A 16,555-nucleotide genomic window follows, 5' to 3' on the forward strand; every position below is an offset into this window, starting at 1 on the left:
TCCGCAATTATTTCAGATAATATCGTGCATCGTCTTCTTTTAATTGCAGTTCCGCTCTCAGAGCTGCACTTAAAGCGTATCTGTTCCACTGCCTGCATCTGAGCAGATTCTATCAAGATAAATGTATAAACTCGAGGGCTATGACAGTATGAAGTGGAGAAATTAAAGTCGCACACTCTGTGCAAGCACTTTTCCTCTCACTGTACCCATCAAAGTCTTAAACTAACATTGGCAATGAGTGCTAAAGTGGAGATGAAGACTCAGTATTGCTTCTGACAGCCAAAATACAATGCGACTCGCATGAGCGTGGTATGATCCGACGTGCTGACTACTTCGGATGTCACGTAAGATACACCCTATTAAACTTGGCCGCAGAATTCAATAAGGCTCTTGGTGGTTTTATGTGATATGAATCAGCACTGATAGCAATGCAATGATTTATGGATAATGTGTTTTGGAATGCTTGGCAGTCGCTGCATGCATCTGTCTACCATCTGCGTGCTTCTCCATAAAAGAGAATGGGTTAGCTTGCTCCGCTGCGCAAACCTGAGGAGGCCCATCGGTTGAAACGGTTAAAAATAAGCAAACACGGACTATTCTCTGTGGGATAGCTTGAAGGCCGCAGAGGGGGTATCGGAAGCTTTGTCAGAATGAGCCAACACAAATTCATCAATCCTTGAACAAACATCATCCTTCAAAAAGCTGCGGCGCTTCTGAGGGCGAATAGGAACGCTGCTTCAAGTAACATAAATAGTTATCTGTATAATAACATAACTTGTAACTGCTTGTGGATATTTTGTAATTTTCTCTCTTCTGCTGAACACAAAATATTACACAAGATATTTTGAAGGATGCTGGTAACTAAACAGTTTAGCTTTCCATTGACATCTATTGGCAAAAAATACAATGGGAAACTGTTTGTTTATCAACATTCATCAAAATATCTTCTTTTGAAATGAAAAAAGACATTTTGAAGAATGTTGATACGCAAAATGTTTCGGTTTCCATTGACTCATTGGAAGTCAATGGAAACTGAAACTGTTTAAAATATCTTTTTTGTGTGTGTGTTCCACAGAAGGAAGTACCACAGATTTGGAATGACACAAGAGTGAGTAAATGATGACAGAAATTTCTTTTTTTGGGGTGAACTTTAAATGTCACTTTTTAAATGTCACCTCTCACTTTAAATGTGAAGTTAAACCTATAGAATCTAGAGAAAATGTACTTATGTGGGTTAGCAACACTTACGGGAACAGGCCATAGATACGGGATCTTCTTCCGCGCGGAAGTAGTTTTTCTCGCAGCCGCAGTGGACGGAGCCTTCCTGGTGCGTATAGCTGTGCGGAGGACACTTGGAGCACTTGACGTTACCGGAGGAGGCCTTATAAAAGCCGGGCCGGCAGGCTGTGGAGACAACAACAAGAGGGAAGACAAATTAGGATGCTGTGAGACTCTAGCCAACAGGACCATTCATTACCCCATTACTATGCTGCCACTTTTAATGGAGCGAATCATTTCACATGACCATATGCATCAGCGGACACAATGGAAAGACATTTAATCATCTGCATGGACTTAAACAAACTAATAACTGTACCAACAGCGCTGAGATGTGCGTACAGTCGGCCACACGCATATGCGATTGAACATTATGACCTCATAGGAAAGAAATATTGTTTCTAGACGGCAACAAGATTAAAAGGAGAGCAAATGGAGACTGCTTCTCAACGATGTCTTCAACTTTGTTCATATTTGCAAAGATATCACAGTCTAAAGTCTCAATTATGAACTCAAACGTTTCTCATTAAATTTTATGAATAAATTATCTAAGCTGTACTATTCAAATTCACTGTATTGCTCCATACTATACTTGTTCAGATGTAATTTGTTCAGAAATGCATAAAATTTAATTTATATATAAAATGACTTGAATACACGTTTTTCTATTATGAACTTTTTTTTTCAATTATTTTTATTTTTAGATTTTTAATTAAGTGTCAGAGTAATATAATTGTCCTTATGTCATAATGAAGAATAAATAACTGCTTACATGTGTAAATGCCACAATAAAGCAAATATATTTATAATTACATAAAATAAGTAACAAGTAATACGATTCTGGTTGATGTGTGATGATCTTCCAGTGCTGTTTTAGCTGTATGCTCCTATTCTATGGTCTATGGTAAATCAAGATCTGTCAATCTGAGTGATCAATTCAAATCAAGCGTGCTCCAGCTTTGAAACAGTGTCCAATTAGTCTCTACACCTACACACCATACCTGAGAACTCTCAAATTGGAATGTTGGAAATGTTGGAAAATTGTTGGAAAACACTGAATCATCATTGCAACGTGATCGGATACTGGAAGTGTTATTGCTTTAGCTAAGCAGCATGTCATATCGCTCCATGAGTATTTTCTCAAGGTTTAGGCATTGTGTTATGTTGTGTGGGCTCGTTTGAATTGAGACAACCTGCTCTAAATAAAGATGTTAAAATGATTTACAATGGTTTACAAATGCTTCGTGTTACAAGGCAAACCGAGGCGCTAACTGTTTACTAACTGGCGACTTTTCATACAAATATTTGATAGTTTGATCACAAACTGAAGCATAGATGTTTTTTGTATTCTAGTAATTGAGACCTTTTTAACTATATATGACAAAAGACTGCAGGCCCTATTTTAAAGATCTTAGCGCATGGCGCTGGTGCACTTAGGGCATGTCCGAAACGTTTGCTACTTTAACGACTGAAAAAATGGTCAGCAAAAAAGTTGTACCTAGTCTCTTAATGAGTCATGATTGTGTTTTGTGCATTACGTGCAATAAACCAGTCAGAATCACATCACCCATTCCCTTTAAAATCCATTTGCTATTGCCTCAAAATAGCAATGCGCACCAACAATGCACCTGAATGCGCATCGTTTTCAGACCAGTGTGCCAATGGGCGAATAGATGGCCGCAAATGCATTTGCCATTTAAACAACGTGGCACTGGACGTGAAAATTATAACTGTGTTGGGCTGAAACTAGCAAAAAACACTTGCGTCACATCTGCCGTTGCATTGTGCCGGGTGTATGATAGGGCTACATGTTATGTACTATGATGCTCTTAAAACAATCTGTTTATAACAGCAAAGTTAGTTCAGGTTGTAAAATGTCATGTGGTGTGATATTACAGTATATATAAGATGTATACATTAGATGTGTTATGTACGTTGAATGTTATGTTTTACTTAATGGTTAGACCACGTCACATTTTTAAATGAAAACCTTTCTTGAATACGGAATACATTTTTCAAAACAACATGACTAGTAGTCCTATTCTCAGGAATTTTAGGAGGAACATTCTTATGTTTAAAGTTTGAAGTTTAAGTTTGACTGAAATATAACTGTGAAATCTATTTTCCTCGGGGAGGAGACAAATTTTGGAGGCTAAAGTCATAGATATGTGATAAAGTATGTTTAAAAATACTTTTAAAGGCTCCTTTAATGTCAAATTCAGTGGCTGTTCCATGAATTATGCAAATTAAAAAAAAAAAAAAAAAAAATCTCTGCTATTAAAGTGTACTCATCAGTTCATCCATCCCTATTCATGAGAATCCCATTCCATTACCCATAATGAAGAGGGAAAATGATGATGAGCTGGCTAATTACTAGGGCTCACACACACATCTGTATTCCACTCCCCTTTTTGCAGGTTCAATACCTGATACAGTTGCTGAACCAAAGCTTCAAGTCAGCACCGTTTTCATAAAATCAATTGAATTCTACTTCAGGGCAAGAAAACTGAAGGGGCTTTATTATTATAGAAGCAGCAAGGTCAGGTTCTTCCCTGGGAATACAGCAGAAGACCATCTTACCGTTTAATAAGGCTTTCTTGGGTGGGATGTGTGCATCTACTTCCAACATATCAGTGAAGTTTATTATGTATATTATCTCACAGTAGACATTCCCTCCACTTCAGCACACCTATGCCTGTTGTTTTTTTCTGAGAGGTTTTCTTATGCATAGTGTGAGCAGAAGGTGGTGTGGAGAGTACCTGGGATGCATGAGAATGCAGGTTTACATTAACCTGTTTCTCCTCTGAGGTCCTTCATTTGGGACTGCACAAAATGAGGCTGATGAAAAAAAGAAAAAAAAAAAAAAAAATTAGGTGCTCTTAATAGCGTTTGTTACAGGAAATCTAATCCAACATACTGTTACCTCTGCAAATCAGAAAACACAGAGTCCCAAATGTGATAAAAACCCCTGTGTGGACCTGAGGTAGATCTGAGGACCACATAGGAACATTTTATCGCTCAGAGGTGGCTTTTTCAGACACCCAGAAAATGAATTAATTACCTTTAATTTATTTTACAAACTTTTTTTTTACACACAATGTAATTTATTTCATTCAAGTTATCATTGGGTCAACACAATGTAGTTGGATTAGGTCAAATTAATATTAATATTAATATTTAAATTTAAATTATCTTTCTAATTAAACTAAATCTTCTTATGCCAGTCCAACTTAATTTAATTAATTTACTAAGGTATATTTAATTTGTTTTATTTTTTGGGTGCTATTTAATTTAAGTAAATTTACTATTATTTAATTGTCTTATTTTATGGTTTTATTAACTAACTAAGGTTTAATCAGTTTTGTTATGTTGGTTTAATTTAAACTACTTTAAATTTTTACTTTACTATAATGGAATAATAACTTTTTTATAAATATATAATGTTTATACTTGGTATAGGTAACTTGTAACTTCAACTAACGTATCCACAAATCTAAAACTAAAGCTAAAACTATTAAAAAATGTTTTTGATAAAACTGAAATAAAATAAGGTTACTAAAAAATAAAACTAAAGTAACAAAAAATTACTAAAACAAAAACTAAAGATTAAAAGAAATATGAAAAAACTAGTAAAAATGATAAAAGCACAACTAAATTTTTAAAAATTCTAAATATTAACTATATTAGTTAACTATATTAATTACATTAGCTATATAACTAACTATAAATAGTATAATATTAAAATAACACTGGTGAGAATTACAATAGACCTAAATGGTAGAATTTTTTTCCCCAGGAAAATATGTAATAAGCAAAAAATGTACATTTGCTCTCTAGGAGAAACATTTGAGATCTCAATTGGGATTTTCTTTTCTATGTGGATGGTCAGAGAACAAAAAAACGTATTTTCTTCCAATCAGCTTTGATTTTGAGACGCCCTTGACAAGGGATGAGCGTTACTTATAAATAGAAATAAATTACACAGGCCAAAAATAAGCAAAGGAGATGCAAGACAAAGAGTCGCTTGGGTCAGTGAAGCAGGTGATGATGAAGAGCAAGGTGCCCCACTTTCCGTCATAAGAGCTCTTGCACTTGACAGCTCTTTAATAGAAGCCTGGGAAACCAATGGCTCTCAACGACATCATCCTCTCATCTCTCCAAGCTCTCATACTGCAGTGAAAGGCTATGAATGACATTACCCAAAGCTATGCCTACACTTCCTCGACGTAATCCAAACACCTCAGATGTTCTGGGGAGCGCTGAGTGTGGGATGATGTATAAGTTTGTGTGTCTAACACGACGTGCTGAGGTGGAAGCGCTTTGTGTGTGTGAGCGAGACTGAGCTCGGGGGCTGTTATTGATTACACGTGTGCTGCGAGGAGACGTTGGGGCTCACTCCCGGGCTAACAGGCACGGGAAGGGAGTGAGACCGCTACAGAGGGGCGCGGAGGTGATTTCTCATCCAGGCCTCACAGCACACGCTCCATACGCACTTGATCTTAACAAGAACACACACATGCTCTCCCTAGAGCAACCCTTAATAAGGATATGAGAGATGATCTTATTACTTTGTCGATCTTTTCTTTGCTATCTTGGCGATGTTTGATGGTGAGGCGGTCGAGTAAATACAAAGAACTGTGAAAGAAACCTTACCATAGGATAGAAAAATCAATTGTTTTAACAATGAAATGAAGAGTAAACCGCTCTCATTGCTTATCCATTTTGATTTCAACTGTGGGGCTGATAACAGAGCTCTTTTGAATGTATTACAATGTGTCAGTTATTGCAAAAGTTTAATTAAGTCAAGTCACCTTTATTTATATAGTGCTTAATACAATACAGATTGTTTCAAAGCAGCTTTACAGTGATAAGAAAATGATTCAATGATTCAAACTGTTTATTTTGGCTGTGAAAGTAAATAGTGTCATTGTTCAGATACAAAAAAAAAAAAAAAAAAGCCTAATGCAGATACGTTGGATAGATTTATAATAAGCGAGATGCTCGCGTTCGCTCTAGACAAGAATGTTACCTATTCAGTTGCTAAAAGTTTCCTAATATGTTGGACCTTATATTGAAAGTAGCTTAGATTTACCTGTTGAGACATGCCTTCACAAGCACCTGTAAGATTGTGATTGTGATGTTTGAATTGAGGGAGGCATGATGCTTGAAAGGAGAGTTTGCAAAATATGCTGTAATTTGTAATTCTGCAAGGTGCCACTAGTGTCGCAGAAACTACATACTTCATCTTAAGACTCCCCTATTTACCAGCAAACTAATGAGAACATGGGACAGTGATGATGATAAATAACAGCAAAGTCTAGGCAGCAAGGCTGCTGTGGATCTGTGCTGTGGAAATGGCAGATGTGAAGAAAATTACTGTCATTTGGCAAATAATTAAATGACGGACAGTATATACATACGTATTGACAGAATTTTATCATGTGAGCTTTATGTTACACCTCAAACAAGGGAATTTATTGTAATATATAGCAGCTCTGGAGAAAACAGTGATGTCTCCATCCAACTCAGTTCAGTTCTTATCCAATAGTGTCAGTGCAGTCAAGTCAATAATACTGTCCCCAACTAAGCAAGCGAAAAGCCGACAGTGGCAATGAACCCAAACTCCATCAGGTGACAGAATGGAGGAAAAAACCTTGGGAGAAACCAGGCGCAGTTGGGGGGTGGGCAGTTCTCCTCTAGTCAATGGAACGAACATGGTGTGATTATGATTCAGGCTGCATCACAAGTCAGAAAGTCATCACAAGTTTACAGCGAGCTTGGTCAGCTTCAGAAGCTGTGTCCGTTTCAGTCTGACCACTCTGATCGCATTTCACATGGTTTTTGTGACTTTCTCACGCAATGTAAAACATAAACGTCAGACGTTGTTATAGGAAACATTCTGAAAGTCGCTGCAGAAACAAGGCTGTGTTGTTGCAAAGTACAGGACGAGCAGAAACTAGCAATATGACATGTTTTGAGACTGGCGGAGAGACGACAGCACGGAATAAAGAGCGGTGGCTACACATTGTCATGTTGTAAATAAGTCAACATCTGTATTGCAAACCCCTCTATGTTGCGGTTGTTGTTGTTTTGGCGTATACCTATCAACTCAATGTCATTGCCATAGAAACCAATGCAAATATTCCAGAAAACTAAAAAGCACCATGGACGCACAAATCGGATCTGAACAGTTGCGATATACGGTGTGGACATCAATAATTTTAGATCAGATTCCAATCGGATACACAAATAATCAGATTTGGAATGACAGTCTGAACGTAACCAAACTGTGCTCAGATATGCCAAGATACCATAATGTACACTTGACTTGATCTTAATATAAAATTTTAAATTAGAAATTGTAAACATTTGTCATAGAAGAGGTGTGTTTAACATTTTTTATGGATCCAAACAGTTTTAGGGATTTTTTGTTTGTTTGTTTTAAGCAAACCCATTTAATTTTGGTAAAACTTTCAAAAAATAAGACATAATTTTCATTTTGCTTCTTAAGTAAATGTAACTTGATTTAAGAATGTTTAGATATTTGTACTGGAAAACAGGACAAAAATACTGAAAATAATAAAATACTGAGAATTTTTTTTTTTTTTTTTTTTTTTTTTTTAATCTTAAAGGAGTTTCTATTTTTAATTTTCCTTATTTATTTTTTTTCAACGCAGAAATATCTGACACAAAGGTGATGCTTAAGTGAAACAAAATGGATATCTCCATTAAATTACCCGAACAATGAAAGTTTCCTGTGGGAAAGGTTGATAAAATGTGATAAAATACAATTTAAAAAATAAAATGTTCCTCTGGACTACAAGATAGAAAACTGAAAAGACTCTTGTGTCATCGGTAACTAGTGATATGATATGAGCACAGACCTCCTTGTGACTAAACAGGATCCTATCAATCAATAGAAGCATAATGTGATGACATGACGGTAAGTGCTGGCTAGATTCACTTACGGTAGTGTCTTTATACAGTAGCTGGCAGTGAGGGAGAGGATACAAGGAACAAATGCATTCATTCAGCACCCCCTGTTCAAACTAATTGCCTGTGAAACTGTATCTGACTCACTGGTTCTCAAAAGAAAAGCCCACAGTAGATGTCCTTCCTCTGGGGAGACGAGAGCAAAGTCCTCAAAGGTCAGAATCTCATTCCTCTTGTCACTTACAAAATTTCTGATGTAAAAGTCTAAAATTAAGACATTTTATACTTATAATATATGAAATATTAAAGGTGCCCTAGAATCAAAAATTGAATTTATATTGGCATAGTTGAATAACAAGAGTTCAGTACATGGAAAAGACATACATTGAGTTTCAAACCCCATTGCTTCCTCCTTCTTATATAAATCTTATTTGTTTAAAAGACTTCCGGAAAACACGCGGATCTCAACATAACACCGACTGTTACGTAACAGTCGGGATCATTAATATGTATGACCCCAATATTTGCATATATGCCAGCCCATGTTCAAGGCATTAGACAAGGAAAGGCAGTATTAACGTCTGGATCTGTGCACAGACAAGGTAAACCAGCAAGAACAACAGCGAAAAATGGCAGATGGAGCAATAATAACTGACATGATCCATGATAGCATGATATTTTTAGTGATATTTGTAAATTGTCTTTCTAAATGTTTCATTAGCATGTTGCTATTGTACTGTTAAATGTAGTTAAAGTATTTATATCATTTTTTAACGCTAATACACCACTTTGTCCAACTCCGTTCAGCTTCCTGCTAGTGAGGTCAAAAAACGTGTTCTGGTGACGGAAGTGATGTCTCGCCCATATACTTCAATGAGCACGAGACATCACTTCCGTTGTCAGAGCGCGATCTGACCTCACTCACCGGAAGCTGAACGGAGTTGGACATAGTGGTGTATTAGAGGTAAAAAATGATATAAATACTGTTCGGTTTCTCACACAAACCGATCGTTTCGTGTCTTAGGACATTAATGTGTCGTCACGAGCCGCAGGGTTTCATTTGGATTTGTCTAAGCAAGGTTTATTCACTCCTCTAGATGAAGTTCCCATCTACTGCAATTATTTGAATGACAGAGGGCAGCGGTTGCAGTTAAAAATCATCATTTGTGATCGACTGAAGAAAAAATGTCACCTACATCTTGGATGCACTGGGGGTAAGCAGATAAACATCAAATTTTCATTTTTGGGTGAACTATCCCTTTAAGTAGTGCATTCTTAACATTGAATATTTATGCAACAGCACAAATAACAAACATGTATAATTGAAGTAAAATCCAGCACACATCAGATGATGATTTGTCCCTTTCTACTTGGAAAGCAGAGCTTAGTTCATTTCCAGGAGAGTTTCATGTATAAAGTTTAAAATGAAGGTTATTGCTAGATGTTGAGTTGAAAACCACTAAGCGAGCATCATGGGAAAAGCCCCAAACCTAATTAAAGTGAATGCATGGGTTTCATTTCCACTGCTAATTCAATCACTGCCAACACTGACACCTCTAGAGCTCTCCGTTCAAATGACCTCTGACCTTGATCAATGCCTGCTTGGCACTCCTGCACAGCCAGAGGCCTGACAGTGCCTCTCTAAGCATATTCACATTGCATGACAAATCTAGTTTGTGGTCCGAAAGTTTCAAGCCACAACGGACTAAATAAAGTTTCAAAGTTTATACATCTTCTAAACATGCTAACAAGTTACATGTGATCATGTGTTGAGGATAAACAAACAGAGGAATACACAAACAAATTCCTCAGCACAAATGCACAATTAAACACACATTCATAAATCACAGATTCACATATGTGTCCGAACTGTGTTCACATAAGCAACCTCTCTTCACTCAGTGGTCCATTTGTAACCGCGGGCACTTAGGAGAGCTCAGCTGTAGCACTCAGAGAGGCCTGAAATGTGATCAGTGCTCCTCTGTTTGTCCTGGAACCTCTACAATGGCGCTCTCAGAGGAGAATAAGGCCACCTCTCTTTGAATCAATACATGCTGCCTTGTAAACAACACCAATGACACCACCAAAACACCCCATTTTATATAAAAAAGGACTCAAGAACACAAATGTGGCCAAGGACATCAATGTCATATCATCGCCTGCAGGCTTTTCAGCTTTTGCATTCAACAGCATTGGTTCTAAACTTATTTAGTTTCACGGCCCAAATTTTACATACAAAAACAGGCACATTTCAGCCCAATATTAATCTTTTCTTTTTTCTTATTTTTCCTTAAATACATAAATTCTAAATATATAAAAATAAAAGCTAATTAAAAGTATCAAAGGGGAGCTATTATGCCCCTTTTCACAAAATGCAATATAAGTCTCTGGTGTCCCCACAATGTGTCACAGATAAATTATTATAGCTTGTAAAATTTGCCCCAAAATACACTGTTTTAGTGTGTGTCCCCTTAATTAAATGCAAATGAGCTGCTGGTCCTGGCCCGCTTTCCAAAAGAGGGCGGAGCTTTAACAGCTCACGCTTCGGTTGCACAACAACAACAAAGCTGGAGAATCTCATGCAGCCAAAATGAGGATTGTTAGTAACGGTGTTCAGCCTTACATTGTTCAAACCGGAGTCGGAATCTGATGGAGAGACTCAGGAAGAAGTTACAACTTTTAGAATACATCTGGACATTTATAAATGGTTACTGGATAAATTTATGTAGTTGCTGTGGAGCTGATTCAACTCCTGGTCATGTTAACCTTTTGTGCAAATCCAGCATTGAATTGACCCTTGTTTGTGAAGCAGTCCAGCGTAAAGTAACGGCATGGCAACAACACCTTACTATAACAGCTCTTCCTCTTCTCTAAAGCAGCCCGACATGGCCTCACCCCCTTTGTTGCCTGTTCCTGGGGGCTGGGTTTATGTAAATTTTGGGATTTGTGATGACACCAACCCAGGAAGAAGCTTGTTGTAGTCTCTACCTGTGGTTTGTTGTAGTTCTTAAAAAGCGATTTCTGTAAAAGAAAATATCTCCCTTTGCTTTGAACTTTGAGGGTCGTAACTTTGAAGATGTTCGTTATGCTCTAACAGCAACAAAACACACTAAATAAAGTTAAAAAAAGATAAATCATAATCAAGGACCCTATAATAATAAATACTGTAATAGTGTAAAAATAATGGTAACATTTTACAATAAGGTCTCATTTGTATCAAGATTAATGTATAACATGAACTAACAATGAAAGAGCAATACATTTGTTACAGTATTTATTCATCTTTGTTAATGTTAGTTAATAAAAATCCAGAACATTGTTTGTTCATGTTAGTTCACAGTACATTAATAATTACATTACATTTTTGTAAATGTTGAAATTAACATAAACTAAGATTAATAAATGCTGTAGAAGTATTGTTAATTCTTAGTTCATGATAACAAATGTAGTTAACTAATGTCATAACTAATGAAACCTTAACACTGATCTTGACAGTTTTCACGATATTCATAGTCAGGAAACAGATGCTGACTGTTTCCTTCCCAACCTTCCCAATCTGAGCATAATATAATATTGCAGAACCATAATATGGAACCTTAAGTGCAACTTTTTTTCTGTTTACTTAAAAATAAATTCCAAAAGTTCTGTTCTGGGAGCGTTCTAAGAACCAAAGCCTAACATTCCCAGAACATTCTGGGAACCAATAATTGGAAAAACTATGCAGTTCACAAAGCGGATAAATGTGTTGTGGAGAGGGAGCCAGGCTCTCCATCAGCTCTCTCAGAGTGAAAGGAAAGGTCAGTGAAGGTTTCGCTCCACTTCGATGGTGCCAGCGGTAAACAGAGCGAGTAGTTGAGAGTGTTGACTAAACAAATGATTTCCTGGTTCCATAGACCTGCTCCCACCCCTTCCATTCCACAAGGTCAGAGGGACTCTCGCCCCCCTCCTACTCTCCTCTTTGCGTCTCCGCTCACTCTCCCACCCCAGCTCTGGGTAAAATTAGATTTGATCAGGCATCCTGCGGGACAGCTATTCTTCTGTGTTAGAAATGGCAGAGCGAAGCCCCCGCTGGAGCCCATCGCACTGAAGATGGATATTAGAAATGTAATGTGTGCCGCGCTTCTGGGACTGTTTACAGTTCCAAACATGTGTTTCCACCCTGCTTTTGCAGCACGGCTATAATGCCTCCAGTGTGCCCGCACCTTCCCAATCCGCTCATCAGCGGGCTTTCTCATTCAAATCAGCTTGAGATCAGACTGCTTAATTAGGCTGCACATTTCCCAAAGTGAAGCTCCAATGTGAGGAGCCTCTTTAAGACCCTTTTGAAATGAATGAGCCTCCACTCCAGAAACATTACCTTGTAGTTACCAGCACAAACACCAGCAGAGGCCTGAGAAAGCTGATATGAATTCGTGTCGTAGAAAGCGCCAGCTCGGCAGCTCCCTCATGCATCTGCTGGCAAGCTAACAGAGTGAATTTGTAATTTGTTTTTGGGGGTTCGTTTTGATTAGTTCTGGCTGTGATGAATGCACTGCATCAAAGGTAACAATAAACATTTTGCTCTGACATTACTGCAACTTAGTGATGCTCGCAAGTTCCTTGGTGTTGGGTTCCAAACACCATTGATGCACCGTGATATGTTACAAATGTACTCGGCGAGGCTAATGAATAGCTTTGCAGGCACTCCGACAGGAATGAGAAACAGCGACGCCATTTTAATACAATTATCACACAGCAAATGACCACATTGGGTAATGCATTTGCCTTTAAAGATCCTTATAAATTAATTAAAGACCTCTGTGGTTGATTCCTCTTTGTAAATCTGTCAAAGAGAATCATAATATTGTGCTTGCACTAAAAGCGCTCTAATTATGATTCAGTAATGACTCAGAGCAGAGCGGGTCACTCATTGTGAGGGCCCTGTACCATCTAACTGGCATATTTTATAATTAGAGAGCCAGCAAACGAAGGATTTCGAAGCATCTCGTCTGTGAAGTGGGATAGAGATGCAGCTGCACCTCATTAAAAGCAGCATTTCATTCTTGTTCAATGGCATAATCCTGTCGCTACGGACGACAACGTTGTGTCTCACCGCTCTATTAACGGAGAGATAGCTGCATACTTTCCTGGAGTGTCTCACTCTCTCCTTCTTGTGACATCTTTGTTAGGCAAAGATGTCACAAGAAGGTGTGTTAAAATTCCTATTTACACACTGTCAGGGCAGCCGGTAGCCCTGCCGCAGGATGGACACACAAGTGCGTGCAAACACACATACTCATCTGCATTAATGTGCCGTCTCATGCGAGCCCCTCAGGCTTGATCCCTCGTCTTGCCCATCATTGTGATGCCAAGAGTACCTCTGAAAATGAATCTGAATCCATCCACCAAAAGCTAATTAGAATATATGCCGAGTGAGAAATGTAAAACTCTGAAGGGGGAGAAAACTCTGGCTTTACTACTTTTAAAAAGTGTGTATACTGTACATGCACTAATTCAGTAACTCTTTATATTGAGGTCTAATTTGGTCTAACATTTGTTAATGCAATAATTAACATTAACAATGAGCAATATATTTTACAGCACTTTTTAAAAATTATTATTATTATTTTCAGTGCTGAATTTGTTTCAGTGCTGACAGAGAAGTTTATTGAATCTTAGGGTTGCAACTTTTTTTAATTATTATTATTTTTTTTACTTTTTTAAAAATAATTATAACAACAACAATATAATAAAAACAATACATTTGTACATCTGCAACACTTTACAATATATACATTATATATATATATATATATATATATATATATATATATATATATATATATATATATATATATTAGTAATTCATTTGTAAGATCAAAAGTTGTATCTGTTAACATTTATGCAGTATGAACTAACATGAACATTTTTTAGTAACTAATGTATTAAATTTAATTGACTAACATTAACAATGTTACTGAATAAAAATCTCATGTTCATGTTAGTCATTAAATCTATGAAATAAAAATAAAATAAAATGATTTTTTTTAAAGGATAAACACACACATATATAATTTGTCTTACTAAAATGTTGCACCCCTAAAACTTGCATGTTGGGCATGGACAAATGTCTCTTTCCCCTAAAAATCAGCACTGAAAAGAAAAAATAAGTCCACAGATTTGATCAGGGCCTCATTATGTGGGACTGTTTTGGTGCACTGCCTGGGCAGTGTATGTTATAGAGATGCTATAGGACCACAGATTTATTTACCTCCTGGTGATGGACCACCTTTGCAGGGACTGTTGTTTCCAAGGCTTAACTCTACATCAGTGTTCTTGTCAGCAGTTAAGGTCAGTGTGTGCTGTGTGTTAAGGAAAGCTTAGCTCTGTGTTCACAGCTGGACGCATGTGTACAGACTATAAACTAACGCAGGGAACAGCTGGGGGCCCCAATAGCATCTGCGGATGGCTACATGCAGGAGTATGTTGGGGCTGTTAAACAGTTCCTGATATCCGCAAACATACACAAATAAACAGTGAATACATTCTTATAGAAACACTATTAAAATAAGGACAGTTTCAGTTTCAGTGATGTTATCCTATCCTATCGCTCTTCCTCAATGTCTGATCAAAACGTAGATATCTTTTTATAATCAAAAGTGTTTTAATCTTTAATCTTAGTGCTATGCTAAGTTAGCAGACTAAGCTTTCAGCTTGCAAATGGATAGTTAACTGAAAACACAAAGAATGAGATATGTTTAATTTGATCATTTTAAGTTTTGGTATGCAATTACATACAATTTTGAATAAATTAATTAACATTTTTCATGATCAAGAGTCAAGACTAAATACATGGTAAAGTTTTTTGTTTATCATTTCTAATCAGGCACTAAATAGAACACACATAAAAAGCTGTCTGAGCAATGGAATGCCTTTGTGGCTCTAAAACCTGTATCTAATTGAAAAGTCAATATGTCAGACATTCATATAATGACCATAAAATATATTCAATGGAAGATAAATATTTAATTGTGGTTATTATATTGCAACTCATGTGATAACTGATTAATTGAAATATTTTTGGGGGCCTTTTATAGCCATTGCCACATTTGCATTAACAACTCATGGTAACTATTTATTAGTTACACATTGATTAGTTACACATTGATGTCTTTTATTATATTGCTGTTTTAAATAAAAAAGTAAGCCACAAGATATTACTGTGTTAATATATTACATGAATATTGCTTTAATAAAGCATACGAACAAATGCAAAACTGAGCTAGATGTATGCAAAAATGTTCCTGCATCTTTCTCGCTAAGGCGCTAGATGTGATTGGGTCAGTCAGTAATTTTAGGACATCATTTCGCCAAAATCCCCTGACACGTCTCAATAAGCCACCATGATGCCTGTAGCAAATTGAGAGCAGGAGAAGAAGAAAGAGGGAAGAAAAAGAGAGAAAGTAGCTTTGAAACAACTAAGCCTATTAGCATAATTTTCAAAGCTTCTCAGAATGCGAGTCCTCCTGTCGGAGCCATCCCTCTTCCTTGGTGCCATTGTACTGAATGTACTGCTCTGCTACAGAAGCCAGCACAATGGGAGCCCTGCATCGGCCACCACCTAATCCCCTATTGTGGCAGGTTTATGGCCGCCTCTTTTTTCGGGGGCCCCTTAGGACCCTCCATTCCTCTGGAGCTGCTGGACCACACGGAATCGGCTGCCACTGATAAATCTCCACTACAGACAAAGAGATGGCGGGTCAGCCAAGGGTTCAGGGATTGTGCTGGCCACTTTTAATGTACGCTGACTGTCAGCCACAGGCATGACTGATAACAGAGGTATTATTTTCACAGAGGAGCAGTGCCCAACACCAGCCATAAAACCTCCTATTCTAATCCAAATGACCTCCCTCTGGCTATTGTGGAGAGGACGCGCTTCCGTGCAGAGCTCAAGTGCGATAACCGTGGCCAACACAGCCGTAGAGAGAGTAGGGATCTGTCCGCTGAAGAATTACTGTCTATCTCTCCATTGTGTCCCTGTGTGGGAGGACTAGCTGCCAACAGCCGACAACAAGGAGGTGTTCCATTTGCCCACCTCCGTGACGCTGACAGAACATAAAAATTCAGGTGGCAGATTTGCTATCTGCTCAGCATAGGTCCCTTTCTTCCCCATCGCGTTTCCCCATCTCTGCTGATAAAAAAAAGAGTGAAACGCCTAGAAATCTAATGGGCCGAAGAAATTATTCAAATGCTTATGCTATTACTCCACCCATGTCATCAATGAATAGATGCATATGGGATCTGTGTGAGAGTGTGTACGCTTTTGGCTCTGTTCCAAAACTTCAACTATCTATGCAGACATTTG

General features: G+C 37.6%; 1 protein-coding gene across 3 annotated transcripts in view; it reads right to left on the reverse strand.

Annotated features, from left to right (window-relative positions):
- epha3 (eph receptor A3) overlaps window positions 1-16,555 on the reverse strand; it is a 135,046-nt gene that overhangs the window by 68,677 nt on the left and 49,814 nt on the right. For all 3 annotated transcript variants that reach the window (XM_067410714.1, XM_067410715.1, XM_067410716.1), the window contains exon 4: window positions 1,249-1,404. In XM_067410714.1, the coding sequence (XP_067266815.1) occupies window positions 1,249-1,404 (156 nt within the window). The remainder of the gene's footprint in view (window positions 1-1,248; window positions 1,405-16,555) is intronic.

This window comes from Chanodichthys erythropterus, chromosome 14 (assembly GCF_024489055.1).
Source record: "Chanodichthys erythropterus isolate Z2021 chromosome 14, ASM2448905v1, whole genome shotgun sequence".
NCBI classification, from domain to species: Eukaryota; Metazoa; Chordata; class Actinopteri; order Cypriniformes; family Xenocyprididae; genus Chanodichthys; species Chanodichthys erythropterus.